General features: G+C 58.2%; 1 protein-coding gene across 1 annotated transcript in view; it reads right to left on the reverse strand.

Annotated features, from left to right (window-relative positions):
* LOC138846506 (protein Aster-A-like) overlaps window positions 1-19,539 on the reverse strand; it is a 406,361-nt gene that overhangs the window by 381,828 nt on the left and 4,994 nt on the right. Inside the window, 13 exon segments of the mRNA XM_089319501.1 lie at window positions 10,612-10,754; window positions 10,845-10,963; window positions 11,816-11,959; window positions 12,595-12,793; window positions 13,167-13,320; window positions 13,468-13,580; window positions 14,185-14,265; window positions 14,809-14,855; window positions 14,858-14,903; window positions 14,993-15,096; window positions 15,192-15,276; window positions 15,533-15,553; window positions 15,635-15,845. Coding sequence (XP_089175627.1) covers window positions 10,612-10,754; window positions 10,845-10,963; window positions 11,816-11,959; window positions 12,595-12,793; window positions 13,167-13,320; window positions 13,468-13,580; window positions 14,185-14,265; window positions 14,809-14,855; window positions 14,858-14,903; window positions 14,993-15,096; window positions 15,192-15,276; window positions 15,533-15,553; window positions 15,635-15,845 — 1,467 coding nt within the window.

Below are 19,539 nucleotides of genomic sequence, written 5' to 3' on the forward strand. Positions count from 1 at the left end.
GCCCACGTCCGCAGAGGTCCCCCAGTTCCTCCCATTATTGTTGTCTTCTTCACTCAAGCCCTGGTTACCCCGTGGGGTTGGTCGGAGTCCGCAAAGCCCTTCCCCAGAGAACAAGCACTGCCTTAGCCTAAGTTCGCTGCCCGGCTACAGTAACGAAAAACCGGCAGTGGGATCCGGGGTCCTAGTTGTCCCCGGTGGCCTCTGGGAAATGTAGTCCAAGCTAAATTGGCCTGGCCTCAGTGGCCTTTGGGAAATGTAGTCCAGAGGCGTAAAACGGCCGCGCAAGGACTGCCCACCCGGCGCCCCGGGGACTGGGAGTGCGCAGGCGCAGGAGCGCCGGTAGCGCTGGCCGTGGAACCCGGAGCTGGGAGATAACGAAAAATCCTGTAATAGGTACTAAAATGTGTCCTGACGTTAACGTGAAAATATGGTAGCTATTCAAAATAACTTATATTATTCAATAAAATATTAATAGGCGTAAAGTAACCTGGTATTGCTAATAATAGACTAAACATGTGAGGGAAATGTAGCCGCCCTCTGATAAAGCGATTTAATTTTTATTAGATATTAAAATTATAGGCTAGGGGCCGACGCTGTGGCGTAGCGGGTTAACGCCCTAGCCTGAAGTGCCGGCATCCCATATGGACGCCGGTTCTAGTCCCGGCTGCTCCACTTCCAATCCAGCTCACTGCTAGGGAAAGCAGAGGAAGATGGCCCAAGTCCTTGGGCCCCTGCACCCACGTGGGAGACCTGGAAGAAGCTCCTGGCTCCTGGCTTCAGATCAGCGTGGCTCCGGCCATTGTGGCCAACTGGGGAGTGAACCAGCGGATGGAAGACCTTTCTCTCTCTCTCTCTCTCTCTCTGCCTCTCCTTTGCTCTCTGTATAATTCTGACTTTCAAGTAAATAAATAAATCTTTAAAAAATAAAAATACAATTATAGGCTATAGTGTTGTGTAGTCTTAAGATTTTTCTTGAGGGGCTGGCGCTGGCATCTCATATGGACACCTGTTTGAATCCTGGCTGCTCCACTTCTGATCCAGCTCTCTGCTATGGCCTGGGAAAGCAGTAGAAGATGGCCCAACTCCTTGGGCCCCTGCACCCATGTGGGAGACCCGGAAGAAGCTCCTGGCTCCTGGCTTTGGATCAGTTCAGCTCCAGTCATTGCGGCCATCTGGGGAGTGAACCAGCAGATGGAAGCCCTTTCTCTGTCTCTCCCTCTCTCTGTAACTCTACCTCTCAAATGAATAAATGAAAAATATTAAAAAAAAGATTTTCTTTGAAAAAGAAAATAAATACAATCAGGCTAATTAAACAACTATTACCTAAATTTAAAAGACATGTATCTTTCTGTCCTACCATGCATTACAGGATTTTTACTCTTCTTGATTACTTTTCCAGTAACATTTCTCTGAATTGCCTGGAGCTTTTACGGCGTAGTTCTTTTTGTTTATGTAGCAGTAAAGCCGAATTCAGGCAAATGTAAGATTCACTTTGCCTTCCAACCCAGCTTTTATTAAGCCCACATCACACTGTCTCCTGTTGTCAGCTCAATAACATTTGGGGACGGAATAGGATTCTGCTTGATGGTAGCAGCAGGCTTCGGCCTTGGAATTGATTCCCAGCTCTGCACGCGTGTCCATCCACTGTGTTCTGCAGGCTTTCCCAGGTACAGCGGCTGTGCACGTGTAGACTGATCATCTCCCTCTGAACTCCGTTAACCTGGAAACTACAGGGAGAGGGCTTGCTGCCTGCTCCCTTCATGTTGATTTTGTAATTGGCCAGATAATATTTTGGCTGCTTCTGCAAAGGCATTTTTTGGATAAGATTAACGTTGAAATCAATGGTCTTTGAGTAAAGCACATTAGCCTTTATGATTTGGGGTGGGCCATATCCAATCAGTTGAAGGATTTAATATAGACTTCTTCATGCAAGAAGGAATATTTAAAAAAAAAAAGATTTACTTATTTGAAAGAGTTACAGAGAGGCAGAGAGAAAGAGAGAGAGAAAGAGAGAGAGAGAGAGAGATCTTCCATCCGCTGGTTCACTCCTCAAATGGCCACAACAACTGGAGCTAAACTGATCCGAAGCCAGGAGCCAGGATCTTCTTCCACGTCTCCTGCATGGGTGCGGGGCCCAAGGACTTGGGCCATCTTCTGGAGTTTTCCCAGGCACATCAGTAGGGAGCTGGATCAGAAGTGGAGCAGCTAGGTCTAGAACTGGCACCCATATGGGATGCTGGCCCTGCAGGCTGCGGCTTAGCCCACTGCACCACAGTGCCGGCCCCGCCTTGTATTTTTAATATGCGTCCTTTTCTGTTTGAATGATGACACTACATTTTTTTTATTATTGCATTTGAATGGATTTTAGTCTTTTTTCAGAGATCCAGCCACTGGAGGGAGGAGCCTGTTGTGTATAAGATACTGTGTTCATCTGAAGCTGAAGGTAAACTCACAGGTGCTGAGGGGAACGGGAATGTCCTCTGTGCTGTTACTCTCACCTGCGGAACTTCACAGACCTGCGTAATGCCAGCACCCAGGACATCTGGGGAACGTGTAAACATGACTCATGATCTCCCAGCTGACTTCCTGGTGAACCTCAGGTCCCTCCTGCGTTGGCTGTATCTTCAGTTTGGCACCGGTGATGGTTCCTGCACGGATCTGTCCTCACTGAATTGGAGAATAAATGACACCGTGACATAAAGTGACGCAGGGAGAGGCAGCTTCGGTCCTTTTCCTGTCAGGGAAAACATCTCTGCACAAACTAATAGAGATGAAGGCATCAGCAAGATTGGGTCACCTGGGCCGTGCTCCTTTATAGCACTTTGCAGAGAGTGACGGGGAAATTCTAAGGGGAAATGAAGATGCTCAGCCTGATCAGGCCACGGTAAGCAGCCGGGTCCCCACGTTGTTGTACCCGGATGTCCGGCAGTGGTGGTGCCAATTATACTGCTCAGTGCTTGGCAGCTAGCATTCCCCTCTCTTCCCCGCCCCCTCCTGCCCTTCCTGCCTCCCTCCCACTTCTCTCTCTCTCTCCCTCTCTCTCCCTCCCTCCTCTCCTCTTTCACCTACACATTCTTCCCGTTTTCCACACTCTCCCACTCTGCTTCGTAAGGCAGGCATGAGCTGTCCTCAGAAAGAACCCTCAGTATCTTGGGAAGCCTCTGTCTTAGGTGAGGCTTCTAGATGGTCTCCAGATAAAGGGAGGCCCCTGTCCTCCCAAAAGGAGGTGGTGACCACATCTGTTAGCCCAGTATCATGGAGTGCAAATATTTTCTTTTCTTTTTTTAGAATTATTTATTTATTTGAAAGTCAGAGTTACATAGAGAAGGAGAGGGAGAGAGAGAGAGAGAGGGAGGTCTTCCATCCACTGGTTCACTTCCCAGTTGGCCACAATGGCCGGAGCTGTGACGGTCTGAAGGCAGGAGCCAGGATCTTCTTCCGGGTCTCCCACATGGGTGCAGGGCCCCAAGGACTTGGGCCATCTTCTACTGCTTTCCCAGGCCATAGCAGAGAGCTGGATCAGAAGTGGAGCAGCCGGGACTCGAACCAGCGGCCATATGGGATGCCGGCACTGCAGGTTGGCAGCTTTACCCGTTACGTCACAGCGCCAGCCCCTCAAGTATTTTCAAATGCATCCATTGAAATACATCCCAGATCTCAAGGTGCAACTCGTTCCGTATCAGGCGCTGACTTCAGTGTGACAGACCTGCCAGGGCCATGAATTGAATGCAGAATAGGAGTGCAGAAGCTCTACTGCATTATAACTGCACCTCGTCATTAGTTTTCAGCGAAGCCTGCTCTCTTGCTGCAGGGTGAGAATGCCTTAAACAAGGGAGCTTTCTGGCTTTGCTAACATTCTCAGAGTTCATTTATTTTAAAGTCTGACCATTTGTTTTCTTTAGGTATTCTATGGAGGTTACAGAAAACTAACCAATTATACAGTCCTTAAAGTTGCCATTTCTCATGTATTTTTCAAGTTCAAGAGCCTTTGTTGATGCCGGCATTACCCCCATACATATGTAGCTCATCTCATTCACCACAGGCGAGAGTTCCAGTAACTGTGATCCTGCAGCATATTGGGGGAAATCAACCCTGGACTGCAGCCAGCAAGTGGGCCCTTGTCCTCTGATGGATTGATGAGTGATCTAATTCTATTTGTTTTTTAAATATTTATTTATTTGAAAGGCAGAGTTAGAGAAAGAGAGAAAGAAAGAGAGAGACAGAGAGAGAGAGAGAATCTTCCATCTACTGATTCACTCCCCAAATGGCCCAGTGGCCAAGGCTGGGTCTGGCTGAAGCCAGGAGCCTAGAACTCCATATGGGTCTCTAATGTGAGTGCTGGGGCCCAAGCACTTGAGTCATCTGTGGTATGGGAGACAGGGGTGGTGGGAGCACCAGTAAAGACCCCGTGCAAACTGGGGCTTGAACACAGGCTACCTCTGAGAGGCAGGAAATGCACCTGAATTTTTTCTCACTGAGGATGAAGAACACTATTTATCCACCCGATTCTGTGCTTAGTAACTGTGATCACTTCAGGGATTCTGTTGCTCTGGCTGGGCACCACAGACTGGGTCATTTATGAGGAACAGAGGTTGGTCTGACTCCCAGGTCTGGAGGCTGGGCAGGCCCAGAGTGTGCACTGGCGACTGCTCACCACCTGACCTTTTCCCTGTGTCATGGTGGCAGGCATCACGTGGCGAGATAGAGCAAGTTAGAGAGAGAGTTTGCTGTTATTGCAAAGTCCCTGGCTCCCTCAGTCCATGAGCGAATTAAGACGTTCAAGAAGCAGAATCTCATGGCCCACGCACCTCTCCATGACGCACCTGTCAGACACCATGAACACATGACTTAGGGGACTGTGTGTCCAATGCATGAAATCTGGAGGACACAGTCAAACTGTAGCAGCCAGAGAGGGTCCCCATCACTCTCGCCAAGTCCGCCACGATCCCTCCTCTGGACCACAGCCTCAGCCTCCTGATGGCTCTCCTCGCTTCCGGGCTTGCCCCCAGCTACCCATCGCACATCCCCGTCTCTCAGGAGGGGGCAGCTTTCTCCTGGCTTCCTTCAAAGCCTGCACAGCCTCTGCTCTGTCCTCTCTCTGAGCCCCCTCCTCTCCTCGACTCCGTTCCATCCCCGTTGGCTTCAAGGACCATTCCCTGAGGGCACCAAGCGGCCCCCCTTGGGCCTTTGCCATGACTGACTGCTCCCTGGATTGCCCTTCCACTGACTAACTCTGTGTCTCACTCAACTGCCGCCTTCTAGACTTCGCTTAAATCTCACCTTAGTGAGGCTTGCCCTGTCCATTCAGTGTGAAACCTGAAACCCATGCTTCTCCCCATCCCCAAACTCAATTCCCCATGAGTTGCTTTGTTCTCTACGGCACTGGTTACTGGCTGATCTAAGAAATAATCTACTTCTTGATTACGTTCCTTGCTTGTGCTCTCCCCTACAACTAGGATGTAGGCACGATTAAGGCAGGAAGTTTTCCTTTCTGTAATCGATGCTGCACTTAAAATTGTCCCAAGCGCATCCTCGGTACTCAGTAAGTTTGCTAATGGATAAATGAGTGCCTGAGCGGTGTTCTGCATGTTATCTGGAGTTTCACTAGAAACTGAATTTACTGGGGCCGGCGCCATGGCTCACTTGGTTAATCCTCCGCCTGCGGCTCTGGCATCCCATGTGGGTCCTGGGTTCTAGGCTTGGTTGCTCCTCTTCCAGTCCAGCTCTCTGCTGTGGCCCAGGAAGGCAGTGGAGGATGGTCCAAGTGCTTGGCACCTTCCCCTGCATGGGAGACCAGGAGGAAGCACCTGGCTCCTAGCTTCGGATCAGCGCAGCACCGGCCGTAGCGGCCATTTTGGGGGTGAACCAATGGAAAAAGGAAGACCTTTCTCTCTGTCTCTCTCTCTCTGTCTAACTCTGTCAAATTAAAAAAAAACTAAATTTACTGTATTTTGGCAAAGCCAGTCAAATCTGTTTATTTAGACCAAGTGGCCAGGATGGTTCTGGTCCTTTTTCAGTCACCTACTTCCGTTTTCTGTCAGCTTCTTGCCATCGCCTTTGTCAGTTCCTCTGTTCCAGCTCACGGTTTCCCCTTTGAGTCATCGCAGAACCATAAGCTGTCACTGGGTACATGCACTGCAGTGGGGTTAAGTCGGGCACTGTGCGGAGCCTGCCAGGTTACCCAAAGGGAACGAGCTGGAAAAGCTCTTAGGGGGAGGTGCGAAGCCAGCCTACTGGGAAATGGGTGTGGCTTATCCACAATGGTTTCATCAGAGTCAAAGCCAACCCTGACTTCGCAGTCTGAAGAGCGGCTGCCTACTCGAGTGAAGGCGACTGTGGAATCCGTGGCAGGTGCGCCAGAAAACAGGACACCGGGCAGAGTAGCTCTCTGTTGCTGTCCATCAGGACCCCAGGATTTCAGCCGAGGGGTGGTTCCTGGTTCAAAGGGAGGTTTTAAAATTGGCTGGGGCGGAAGTCGCCCGCGACTTGGGGCAGATGCATTAGGGGCTGATGCGGCCGAGGCTGGAACCCCTTCTTTCTTCTTGTCACAAAACAGTGCGGTGGCTAGGATGCACGCGTCTTTGAAAAGCCCACGACCTCCTGGTTCACTTTTAAAATCCGGCAGTACCAGGCTGAGCCCTAAGCAGCATGACCTTTTCGTGGGAAAAGCTGAATGGTTGGGGGCAAGTGACCTGACTTTCTGTCTCTTTTCTTCCACGATGAGTTTTCTTTCTTTAATTTTTGTTTTTAATTTAGCCTAAGCTTCCTGGTTTTCCCTTATCTACAATAAGGGGCCTGGCCACAGCCCCTGACATTCCATCTGACACGTGCCTACCCTTTCAGGTGCTGGCATGAGGGGCTCATCGTCTTGCAGGCAGACGCAGAAGGACGAGGGAGGGGAAGAGTAGCTTCTCCGCAAACAACCACAGGACCAATATGGCCACCACCAATTACGCCTCGCTGTATCTAATGGACGTGGGATCTGTGCTTTATTCTGAGGACCGGCTGAGAGGAGGCCGCACGTGTTCCAGGTCAGAAGTTCCAGGCTCAGAGCAGACGCCTTCAGAGAGGTCATGCCTGAGGGTGAAGTAGAAGCCATCTTCCAAGGATTTTCTGGGGTGGACGGGAGAGGTTTGGGGAAAGGTAGTGGGGTACCAAGAAGCCACTTGCATTCCTTATTGTTGAAACAATAACGTACTAGTGTAGGCCCAAAGAGGATAAGGAGTTAAAGAATACGAAGGGGCTGCTGTTGTGGTGTAGCGCATAAAGCTGCCTCCTGGGACAACGATGCCAGCATCCCACATGGACAACGGCGGAGTCCCCGTTACTCCACTTCCCGTCCAGCTCCCTGCTGATGTACTTGGGAAAAGCAACAGAAGAGGGCCCAGGAGCTTCGGCCCCTGCCACCCATGTGGGAGACCTAGAAGAAGCTCCTGGCTCCTGGCCTCAGTATGGCCCAGCCTTAGGGCCATTGCAGCCATCTGGGGAATGAACCAGGGGATGGAAGCTCACTCATTCGCTCTGTCTCTCCCTTTCTTAGTGTAACTTCGACTTTCAAATGAATAAATCTTTTAAAATATATTTTAAAAATTGGCTGGGGCTGCTGAGCATAAAACCAGGTGGACTGGTGGCCTTGGTAGGGGGTGTCTGCTCCAGCTGGCCTGGCCCTGGCGAATGGGGGAAGCTCACAGGGGGTCACCGTGGAGACCTGAAGGTGGGTGCCTGTGAGTGGGGATTGGCTTCCATGTGGCTTACCAAATCACCCTTGGCCGAGTCCACAGATTCTGGCTGCACTGGTGACAGTGACTGCAGAGGCCATGCTGAGCTCACTGGTGAAGACGGGAATTTGTGGCAGCAACTCAAGGAATCTGTAAGGAAAAGAGAGGGACTCCATATCCATAGGGGTGGAGGACTCAGTCCTGCTGGTGGTAGACTTGGAGAAAACGGAAACAGCTGCTTTCTCCTCTGGTCTTCGGTTGTCCATCAGAACACATCCGAGTTTTAATTTCTCCTGACAGTAAGATACTTTGAAGATCAGAGTAAAGACTTATAGCGAAAAGACCAGAATTCAAATGGGCTCTATTTCCACTTGAAAGTGGAATTCTTAAAAAAAAAATACTGAACTTCAAGAAAGAAATGGCCAGAACAGCAAAAAGAAAAAAAAATAAGGATTGAGTGTCTCATCCCATCATTTCAGGATCAGCATATGGCGTGGGGTTGGTACAGGGGCAGAGGAATTTTGTTAACAGAGCCCGCATCTGGCAGGAGTGGGTGGAGATTTTGTTTGACAGCACATCTGTAGCCTTCCTCCCTTCCTCTCCTCTGTCTTCAGTGGGGTTGGAGAACCAGGCCAATGGCCTTCAGGAACTTTTCCTTGGCTAAACTTTCTGAACCCATTGTGGCTGGATCCCAAAGTCCCTGCACCACTCTCCTAAAGAGGCAGGAGCCGGCTGGTGCCGCGGCTCACTAGGCTAATCCTCCGCCTGTGGCACCGGCACCCTGGGTTCTAGTACCAGTTGGGGCACTGGATTCTGTCCTGGTTGCTCCTCTTCCAGTCCAGTTCTCTGCTGTGGCCCAGGAGTGCAGTGGAGGATGGCTCAAGTGCTTGGGCCCTGCACCCCATGGGAGACCAGGAGAAGCACCTGGCTCCTGGCTTCGGATCAGCGCAGCGCGCCTGCCATAGCGGCCACTTTGGGGGTGAACCAACGGAAGGAAGACCTTTCTCTCTCTCTCTCACTATCTAACTCTGCCTGTCAAAAACAACAACAACAACAACAACAACAAGAGGCAGGAGCCCCCCAGCAGGGCCGGCGCCATGAGCTGGGGAAGGCACGACTTCTGACGCCTGAGCTCACAGGGGAAAACTTCGCCTTCTTACTCCCAGTGGCTCCCGGGTGGTGGGAAGGAATGCAGGTTTCCTGCAGAGGCCCAGGTCCCCAGAGCAAGGAAAAAGCATCGGGTTGCTTCCCCGGACGATGCTGATGGCACACTCCATTGCCTGCATGTGATGGGCGCTTCTACACTTGGGTCACTATTTGGCCGTCCTCCATCTTCGGCTGTCCCTTCCTCCTCCCCAGGGCTCGCTCAGTCTTCTTTGGGCTGGCATCTAGGTACTCTGGATGGAACGGAGCTCATGGGGGGAACTTCTTTCTCGCCGGGGTGGTGATGGAGGAGGGTCAGGTTGCACCCTGGATGAGAGATCTTAGCTGTCCGGAATGGCCAAGCCTCTTGGAGTTCCCAGTGCCCAGTGCTGGCTCCATCTGAGAGTCCTGCCCAACACTGAGGAGCTTGGAGCCTCCTGGATCGCATAAGCTAAGCAGCGAGACAGAAACCCCGGTGGAAGACAGGCCAGGGAGCGGTGCAGCAGCTGCCGGGTGGGCATGGCCAGTCAGGGGGACCTGGAGCGCGGTGGCCCCGGGAGGCGGGTATGAAGCTCGCCGAGGCCGTTGCCCGCGGACAGCAGCTGCGTGCGCCGTGGGGTCCCTTGGCGCGGAGTCCGGAACCTCAGAGCGGTGTCCTGGCTGCCAACTCGGAGGCGAGGCACAGCGCTCAGCCCCAGGCGGGTGAGGGAAGGGTGCGTGAGCCAAGGGCGCGAAGACATCGCAACGGAGGCCCAAGGGCGAGGTCCAACGGCCCAACCCCTGCTGGCCTCGCGCGCTTCGCGCCTGCTCTCGCTTGGTGGCGGGCGTTTGGCACCGAGCGGGCCCCCGCCGTAGGTGGCGACCGACCAGGTCTGCAGGGGCTCGCCCAGCACCGGCACCGGGGGGCAGGAGCGTCTGTCACCTCTGCCTGTGAGTCCGCCAGCCCTTGTCACGAAGACCCTACCCGAAGGCAGAGAGGCGGGAGCAACCTTGATTCTCCCGGGAGAGGAGCTGGACTACGGGAAGGGGGTGGGGCAGGGGAGAGGGGCTGCTGACCACATCCCGGGCTGGCAGGCGGGTTCTCTTCACTGCTCGCTGCAAGTTTGGTTTTTAAAAAGGCGTGTGAGCCTTAGAACCCTTCCCCCCGGCCTGACAGCTGGTAGTGGCCCTAAAAGGACTTCTTGTCCCAGGCGCTCAGACTCCAGAGCTCCCGAATATAACCGTTTGAGCCACGGTGTCTCCCTGTGTCATGGACGCGTCGTGAATTGATGCTTTCTATGGTCTTCGGGATACTGTGCACCAGGCATCCCTGTAGTGGGCACAGGCACTGCCTGCTGGGAGGCCGTGTTTACAGAGCCCGAGATCAAAGCCCTCCCGCCCGCTTCCCAGCTGTGCCGCTTCCCAGCTGTGCCGGGGCTGCAGAGGGCCCCCAGCCCCGCCCCACGCTGTGCCCTAGTCCTTATTGCCACGGCACGCCCTGCACCGGCACCAGTGCTAACTGGTTCCCCAGCAGAACACGAGCTCCCCAGGGACAGGGTCTGTCTGGTCTCCCCCAGCGCTGGGCGCACACAAGATGCTTGGCAGCCGATGAACGCGTGTTCACTCTCACCCGGGGTCCCTCCCTCTCTCCCGGTTCAACACCGCCCTCTGCGGGGATGAGGAGGGGAGGGGTCCCAGAGTCCAGGGGCCCCGGGGCCCAGCACTTCCGCTCTTGGGGTGGGGGGTGGGGCGAGGGGCGGGCGCGGCTCACCGGAGCCGGGCCTTGTTCCGGGCCAGGCCCAGGATGCAGTAGCGATGGGCGGTGTGGAAGTAGTCCTGGTAGGGGATGCCGTGAGTTAGCACCTCTGAGTCCACCACGCAGCCGCCAGCCTGCGGGCCGCGCCGGAACAGCGTCTGTGGGGCGAGGGCAGAGGGGTCAGGACCTCCCGCGCCGCAGTCCTACCTGCCTGCCCTCCCTCCCCGACCCGGCCCCGCCCGGCCCACCTGTGTCTCCACCACAGAGGCGCTCTTGGGGCCCAGCGGGTTGCTGATGGGGATGGTGTAAGTCAGCACCCGGCGCTGGTGGCACTTGTTGTCCCCGCTCCAGGGGCTCAGGGTCACGTCTGGGGGCGGACGGGAGGAGCAGAGTGAGGTGGCCGTTCCCCAGTGCTGTGCCCGCGTGCTGCGGTTTCCACTCTCTGGGGCGTGCGTCCCAGACCCCACCTCTGGTCCCGCCTTGCCCTCTGCACCACCTGCCTGCCAGGAGCCTGAAACCTGAGATGCAGCCTCAGTTTCCCCCCTTGGGACCAGTCCTGGCTCCGCTCCTGAGCACCTGACCCAGGGACCTGCCACCCCCCTACACACTTTACCTGGAAGCCCCCAGCTTCCCCTCACTTCCCGGCCCCACATGCGCATTGCTATCTCCCTAGACCTGCCCCTCTGAGACCCTCTCCCAGGGATGGCCCCACTGGAGCCCTGGCCCTACCTCCCCTGCTGTCGGCTGCTCCCAGCTCTCCTGAGCGCTGCTCCTGCCCAGCCGCCCACCCCCACCCCCGCCCCGGGGTGCCTGGCCTTGGTCTCCACATCTGGTTCAGAAGTAGCTTGGTGAAGCCTGACCCTAAGCCTTTTCTTTCTAGAATATTCTATGGCTTCCAGGACACCAAGCACTCTTGCTTTTCCAATTGGTCCCTCTGCTGCTTCCGCACCAGGGCTGCAGCCTCACCCACAGCACGCTACAGGGCTGGCCCCAAGGGGCCTCTCCAGCGTCTGCCTCCAGCCCCAGGGCCTTTGCACGCCTGCTGCTCCTCTGCACACCCCCTCCTGTTGCCCAGCAGGACCGTCACCATGGGCCCCGTCACTGAAGCAAGCTCGGAACCCCACCCTCCCAGCAGGGAGGAGGCAGCGCCACACCGCGCAGCAGTGCCCACGCCCCTCAGCAGTGCCCCGGGCCCCTCTGCCAGGCCCCGCCCCCTGACCTGTGAACTTGCACTGCTGCAGGAAGCCCTGGAGAAAGGGCGAGTCTGAGAACAGCATCTGCTGCAGCCGCTCAGCACCCACGTGGAAGACGGAGTTGATGAGGAGCCGGCCCGAGAGGTCGGGCAGCAGGGCGGCCAGGTCGGCTGGGGGCCAGCAAGGGACGGGCGTTGGCGGTGGAGGGGCAGACCCGGCTCCCCGCCACCCGCCAGGGCCCAGCCACCGGCGCCACGGCCCGGCTCTGGGAGCAGCACACACCCCCAGGCCCAGCCAATGGGAGTCGCGGTGATGACGGGGTGGGCGTGAGCGCCTTTGCGGCTCTCAGGCACTGATTGGCTCATTCTCCAAGTCGGACCAATAGGAGCCAAGCCCGGGGCGGCTGCCGCAGGCACTGGGAGAAGCTTGCTGGGTCGGTGCTAGGTGTGCCTGGGGCCAGGCTGTGGCCTCTCAGCCTGACACAGGTGCAGCACCCATTTACACGTGGCAACGCGACAACCCCATTGTCACGGCTAACATCATTTTTCAATGAGGAAGACAAGGACCAGAGAGGAGACCGGGATTTGAACCCAGGCCCCTGCCCTCCCAGGTCTACGTCTTATTCACCCTGGCAGCTGTGTGCCTGACAGTTTGACAGACTTCCACCTGGGTGGCTGGGGTTGGACAAGTCCGCCCCTCCACCCCACTCCCGCGCCCCAGCCCTTGGGGTTTCAGCCTCCTGAGCCGGCGGAGGGAGCGACGTCACCGGTGTGAGCGACGTCGCCGGTAATGGAAGCAGCCTCACCTTCCTCCCCGGTGGATGAGGAGGAGTTACTGGTGTCCGTCAGGAGCTCCTCACTGGGCAGCAGGTCCAAGGGGCCCAGGGAGGCAGGCCCGTTGGGCGGGGTGGGCTCTGTGCTCGGGGGTTCCGCCAGCGGAGTGGCAGTCTGGCTGGACGGGGCGTCTGGCTGGCTGTCCGTCGGCTCTTCCTTGTCCTCCTCTGCCTGCAGAGAGAGGCCTCGTCCAGCCTTGCCCACCTGCGTCCCGGCCGAGGGCCCTGTGCCTCCCCGGGCAGGGACTCACAGCTGAGCCCACCGGGTGAGGGCTCCCCTTGGTCCCTACCTCGCCTCTCATTTTAGATACTTGCACGTGAGGCTTTCTTGCCTGCCCTGGCTGTCTGTCCTGTGCGTACCGCATCCATCGCCCCACCTCCTGCCCCTTTTGCTTCTTCACTCGGCCCATCTCTGACCTGTTCCTCCACCCCCACCCTCCTCACCCCCCAGCCCACTCCCTGCCCCCCCGCCCACCTCCCCTCCTGCTCACAACCTTCTGTCTGTCCCTGTCTCCCACTCTGGCCCCAGCATCCTCTCTGCTCACCCCATGGTCGGCATCGCTGCTGGCGTGGGAAAGGTTGGGGGTGACGCGGCCTCGGCGCGAACCCACAGGGCTTGGTTCCTGGCTGCGGTCAGCAGCCCCTGTGGTCGGGGCGATGTCGCTCAAGGCAATCACATCTCCCACCTCCTTGGGGCTGCTGTAGAAAGGACGTGGAAGCCCTGCTGGATGCTTGCGACCCCCCCCAACCTTCCAGGGTCTCCCAGACCTTGGACACCCACCTCAGTCCACCCAGCACTGCAGGCAGCCCCTCCGGCTCTCCTCCGACCCCCAGCCTCTGACTCACCCGAGACCGTTCAGCTGCAAGGGGCAGACGTAGTCCTCGTCCTCGCTGGTGAGGCCCAGCTCCGAGCCGTAGCACTGATGCACCAGGTGCCAGAGCTCGCGGGGACTCAGCGTCTGGGCACGCAGGGGGTAGGGTTGGCCTCACTCCAGCAGGTGCCCCACCATCCCTGAGCCGCAGCAGTTCCTCTGGCTACCACCAGGGGGCAGCCTGAGCATGACTTCTAGCGCCAGATCCAGTGCCCCCTCGCTACCCATCTGCTAGGAAGCCCCCTCCAGGCCTTGTGTCTGGGGCCTGACCTCCTGCACTGTCCCTCTCTCAGGCTCCTGAATGGGGTCCTCTGGCATTTTTGCTCCTGGGAACAGCCATGGCTGGAGCTACCCCTAGGGATAAGAGCCCCGACATGGCAGGACACCGGGCAGCATGGCACAGCTGGAGGAGCGGAGCCATGGCCGGCGGTGGCAGACCCGTGCAATGACGTCCGCCCTCCCTGTTTCCACCTGGGGGGTTCCCTTGCCCCAGCGCTGGGGACGAACCGTGAGTGGTTCACACCAATTCTCTGCCATGGACTCTGCTCAGGGGTCCGGGGCGGGAACCCTTGCCTGCCCCCTGGTGGCGGCTATGTAGGAAGCTGCAGGTGCCCAGGACCTGGTGCCCACAAAGAGCCGGGGTCCCCGGGGGGCCATTCCTCGCCCCAGCCCAGGCCTCACCCAAGGCTACCTTTTCCAGAAGCGCGTTCTGCCAGAGGCGGAAGATGAGGAGGAAGCAGCGGTCCCGGGCCCCAAAGGAGGTGAAGAAATGCTGTAGGGGAGAGAGGGGCATGGGCGGGCAGCTCCGTCCTCGGCCCCCAGCTACCTGACCCCTCTGTTCACTCCTCCCCGCATTCATTCCCCACCACGCAGATCCCGTGCCAGCCCTGAGCAGAGGGACGCCGGCTGGGGTCGCCGTGGTGACACTGTGGACAGTCCCGGCAGGGTCAGCCTGTGGTGGGTGGGGCTGCGATGCGGGGAGCCCTGGGCCCTGTCCTGGAGGTGACCCGCTGATCCACGCCTGGCCAGCGATACACAAAGAGACGTGTGCTGAGAAGTCCTGCTCCCCACTGCCCTGCCCCTTCCTCAGGGGTGACTTGGCCATCCTGTGACCACCAATCAGCATCCCGGGATGGGGGGGGGGGTCGTGAGGGACGGGGAATCAGGACCCGGACACCAGGAGAATCTGATCGGTGTCCGTCCCGAGCAGAGTCTGGCAAAGCCGAGACACAGAGCAGGTGACAGCCCCAAGAGCAGCCCAGGGCGGGCCCCCGGGAGGGAGGAGGCGGGGTCAGTGCGGGCCCCTCCAGCCCACCTTCTCGCTCTCCGTACAGATCTGGATGGCGTTGGGGATCAGCTTGGCGTCTTCTCCTTCTTCAGACACGTCACCTCCTTCAGCTGGATGGAAATCTATGGGCGCAGGGAGAGGTCAGAGCGGCCGGAGCCCGGTCCACCCCGCCACACCGGCGCCGCCCCGCCACACCCGCGCCGCCCCGCACCGTGGTCTCCCAGAGGAAGATGTTGCTGTAGAAGCAGATCCAGTTCTCAGAGAGATAGAGGCGGCCCTGGAGGAGGATCTCGCGCTGCAGGGCGCAGGAGTAATCTGAGAGCGAGGGGACAGACATGGGACACCCGAGTCAGCGGGCAGCAGCGCTGGGGGGCAGGGGGCCGCGGGTGGGCCTGGGGCGCTGGCCTCACCCACGATGAGCCGCTCGGCCTCCGGCAGCTTGCTGAACAGTTTCCGGAAGTCCTCGTTGCGCTGCTTGTAGGTGGGGCTCAGCATCTGCGGGGAGGGCACGCATGGGGGGCGGGGCGCACTGCAGCCCCGCCCCCACAAGCCCCGCCCCGGCGGCTCAGCGTCCAGCCCGCAGCATTGCTGCCCCTTCAGCCTCACCAGGTGGGGACAAAGAAGGGGCTCACGCAGCACCCGACAGCAGCACAGGACAGGACGGGACCCCAGGTCTGCTCATCTCAGCTCGGCCCGCACCTGTCCCGGTCTCTCCCCCAGCCCCCAGCGCGCCCCCTCGCCCAACACTTACACTGTACCAGCTCTGCATCTTCTACAAGAGACAGAACGAGAGGCGGGATGAGTGCCTGACCGGGCCGCCAGTCCTCCCAGCCCCGGGCGCGCCGGCCCCCACCTTGCTGTTGCGGATGAAGTTCCGGCTGCCCAGGCTCTGGGTGCTGGGGGTCCCGGGCACTCCGCCCTTCTCCGAGGAGCTGTCCGACCCCTTCTCCACCATGGTGCCTGCTTCAGGCTCGGGCGGCGGCCGACTCGGGGGCAGGAGCTGCAGCCGCTTCCGCAGAGATGGAGAACTGCTTGGGGTGCTCCGGCCTGAGTGGGGGGTGGTGCTGGGGGCAGGGAGAGGATGGGGGCTGTTATAGGGGAAAACAGGCTGAGGTCTGGGTCAGGACCATTTCTCAAGGCCCACCTATCGGCCCGTCGATCCTCATCTGTCCGTCTGTCCATCCACTCACACATGCCTCTGGCCACTCATCCCATCCACCCTACCCACCCGTCCCAGCCAACACCGGCTCACCCATCTCTACCCATCATCCACCCACACACCCCGTCCACCTGCCCAGCCACCCACTCTGCGTCCCAGCCCAGCAGTGGAACCCACAGTACGTGTCCAAAGGGCTCTGCGCCTTGGTCACCTCATCTGTAACCCAGGGATGGCGAACACGGGGCCTCAGCTGTTGTTTTCAGGGTTAAACGAATCAACCCTTGGGGAGTCCTTCTGGTAGGGCCTGGCATGCAGCGAGGCTCCGTGATACCCGCCGCGGTTTATGAGCTCATTCCATCACTCACACCATGAACACGCACTGAGTAGCGGCTTCCCACTTAGTTGTCCGAGAAATTAAAAAAAAAAAAACAAAACAAAACACCTCAGCTTCTCTGTTGTTTCTTTTCCCACTTCTCGTTTCCAACCTAATCCCATCAACTTTGAGATCTATTCCCATTACTCTTATTACGCCCACTTCTTCCCGCCCCAGCTCCGTCCCCTCCCACCTGGCCCCTCCTCCCTGCTCCTGTCCCCCCCCCCCCCCCCGCCCGGCTGCTTCCCACCTGCAGCCCGAGGGGAGCCTGAGTTGGGTCAGGTCCTCCAGGCCCAGAGCTCTGTCCTGGACTGCACCTTGCTCCAGCTAAAAGCTAATGGATGTCCTAGGACTGGGACCCCCCCCCACCCCCAACGCCATGCCCTGCCCCCTCCACTCCACTCCAGCCGTCCCTGCTGGACATGGAGCCTCCCCAGCTTCCATCCCAGGCCAAGGGCTCTGCATTTGCGGAATGTCCACCCACGCCCCGGCATAAGCGGCTCTTATTCACTTCCAACGCTCCTCCCTCCTGGTCACACCCCACACTCTGTGAACTCGTCCTGTCGGCTTATTCACTCTGCTTATTTCCTGCCTCAGACCGAGCGCTACAGGAGGTCTTGGTGGCCACCGTGTCCCCAGCACCCCGGGTTGCAGGCGGCACGTGGCAGGTGCACAATTAAACGTCAGTGACGCAAGTGCGCCCGAGCAGAGGCTCCTGCCCCTGGCGAGCTGAACAAACAGAACACTCCGGTGAGTGTACAAACACCAAGTGCAATCAGGGCCGCGGGCCGGCTGGCGGAAGCTTTGGAGGGCCAGCCAGTGTTGACTCCTTATCAGGAACTGTGTATGATTAATTTTATTGTTCTGCAAACACCCCTGCGCACTCGATGCTATCGTCCCTGCCGCCATGGAGGAGGAAGCTGAACCAGGAACCAGTCGCTAGAGGACGCGTGGCCGGCTTACTGCAGGGCGGAATTCCAGTGCCGGGCCCCACATCCACCCTGGGGTGCGGGTGGGACTCCCCCAGCCACTCAGGGCGCCCTGAGCTGGTCTCTCTCGCCTCCAAGCCTCAGCATCGGCCGTTCCTGGGCCCACGCCATCTTCTCTTCTTCTTTGCCTTGCAGATTCTTCCACGTTCTTCAAGACTCTTGCTCCCACGGCCCCTCCCTTCTCCGTGGCCCCCCGACAGCACACACATGCCAGCCCTGGTGACTCTGGCTGCCTCTGGTTCACAACGGGTCCGCTTCGTGCACACGTCTGTGGGCTCCCAGCTGGCAAGCCTTGGTGTCGTCGTGGTCACCGCCCTGTCCCCTGCCCTGTTCTGGACACAGTGCAGCTCCTTTGCCTAACATGAGGGTTCTTCAAAATAGAAAAAAGCTCTTGGAAAATGGAATTGAAAGATAAGTTTATTTCGGTGCAAAAAAACCTTTGAAATCCATGATTGCGAGGGAGCCTTCAAAAAGTTTATGAAAAATGCAGATGATGTGTACATGGCAACATTTTTGAGCAAAAATAAATGCATCCCTTCAATTCCATTTTCCCAAGAACTTTTGCAAAGTACTTGCTTACTTAGAAAACCAACTTGCAGAACCAAATAAATGAAGGCAAAAACTGAACCAATGATGGCGGGAGCCGCTGCTACTCCCAGGAGCCACCACAGCCGCTCAGCTTCCTCCCTGCCCCCACTGCCTGCTCGCCACCTGCAGCCAGGCTCTGCCCTCCATGGCCGCACCTCCCTCCAATAAAATAAAAAAGTCGAGGCAGGGCTACTCCTTCTCCAGCACACCCTCTGCTCTGGCTCTTGTCCTGAGTGTCCCCTCCGCCCCCAATGCTCTCCCTCCCACATGTCCACGGGGCTCCCTTAGGCCTCCAGGTCTCAGAGGGGACTCCCCCAGCACCCACTCGCCCCTTCCTCCTTCTCTGCGGGCTCCCCTGGGCCCCTCTGTACCCCCTTGGTTCTCCCTGCGGGGAGTGGCCCCAGCACCTAGCATGGGGCCGGCATCTGCTGCTGAGATGAGAAGGAATGACAGACTTCCTCCCGGCCCCGCCCAGAGCTTGTGCTCCCCGAGGTGTGCACCTTGCGGCCTGGCACTAGCAGCTCTGGAGGGGGCAGCAGCAAGGGGCCTGGGCCCCGGGGGCCTGGCCGGCTTCCAGGCTCCATGTTGTCACTTCCTCCCGGTGTGACCTTGGCCCAGTATTTGGACGGGCTCGTGCCTCAGTTTCCTCGTGTGTGCAATGGGACTACTAACGGTACCCAGCTCGCGGGGTTGCTCGGAGGGGAAAGGGAGGTGAGAGACCCGAAGCTCGGGGCCTAGCAGGTGCCCTGCAGGGATGGGTGGACAGAAGTGATGACCGGGCAAGTGGCCGGGCCACCTTCCCAGCCATGCGGAGCCAGCTACCATGCCGAGCCTTCCCGGGCCCCAAGCGACCTCAGCAGCCATGATCAGCCTCCGTGTACTGCCTGTCCCCTAACTCCAGTCACGCACTGTCTAAAGGCCCAGGCCCTGGCCCTGGGGACACAGCAGCAAGCACCATGGGTGCAGTCCCCCGCCTGCAGGGTGGCAGACACAGACAGCCGGGAAGGAAACCCGGAAATGAGGGTGCTGACCGCAGACAGCGGCCAGCGCAGCAAAGCAGCGCCACTTGGCCAGCAGCAGCCGCAGGAGGAAGCTGCTCCTACTGCACGTTCGGGGACCCACCCCGCCCCCCATGGCCCAGGTCAGAACCTGATGCCCGTGCCAGTTTGGGGACCACAGAGATAAAGGATGGACGTGGCTGCTGAAGTCCGAGTCAGCCAGGGCCTCGCTGGGCAAGGCTCGCGTGGGCTGAGCTCTGGGGACAAAGGACAGCTCTGGCAGAGTGGGAGAAGACCGTTCTGGGGCAGGAACATCAAGTTCAGGGCAGGGCCGGGCCTGGCAGGGCTGAAGAGGAGCAAGGTGGCTGTGGGGGCTGCAGGAGGAGCGCAGGGCAGAGGAGTGTGGGCTTCACTCGGGGCCCAAGCAGGGGTGCACTGCAGCTTCCCTGGCCTCCCACACACCTGCCCAGCTCGTCTGAAGCCACAGTCTGCAGCAGGAAGCCTGAGGCCAGGGTCAAGCCCAGGGACAGGGCAGGGCTCGCACCCCTGGTTCTTGCAGGACAAAGGGGAAGTGCTCTAGGCCCTGGGGCTGCCGGACCTACCAGCCGGCTGCAGCCCAGTGAGGGGAGGAGCCCAAGTGGCTGCAGAACC

This window comes from Oryctolagus cuniculus, chromosome 18, assembly GCF_051225735.1.
Source record: "Oryctolagus cuniculus isolate XC-2025 breed Fujian yellow rabbit chromosome 18, ASM5122573v1, whole genome shotgun sequence".
NCBI lineage: Eukaryota > Metazoa > Chordata > Mammalia > Lagomorpha > Leporidae > Oryctolagus > Oryctolagus cuniculus.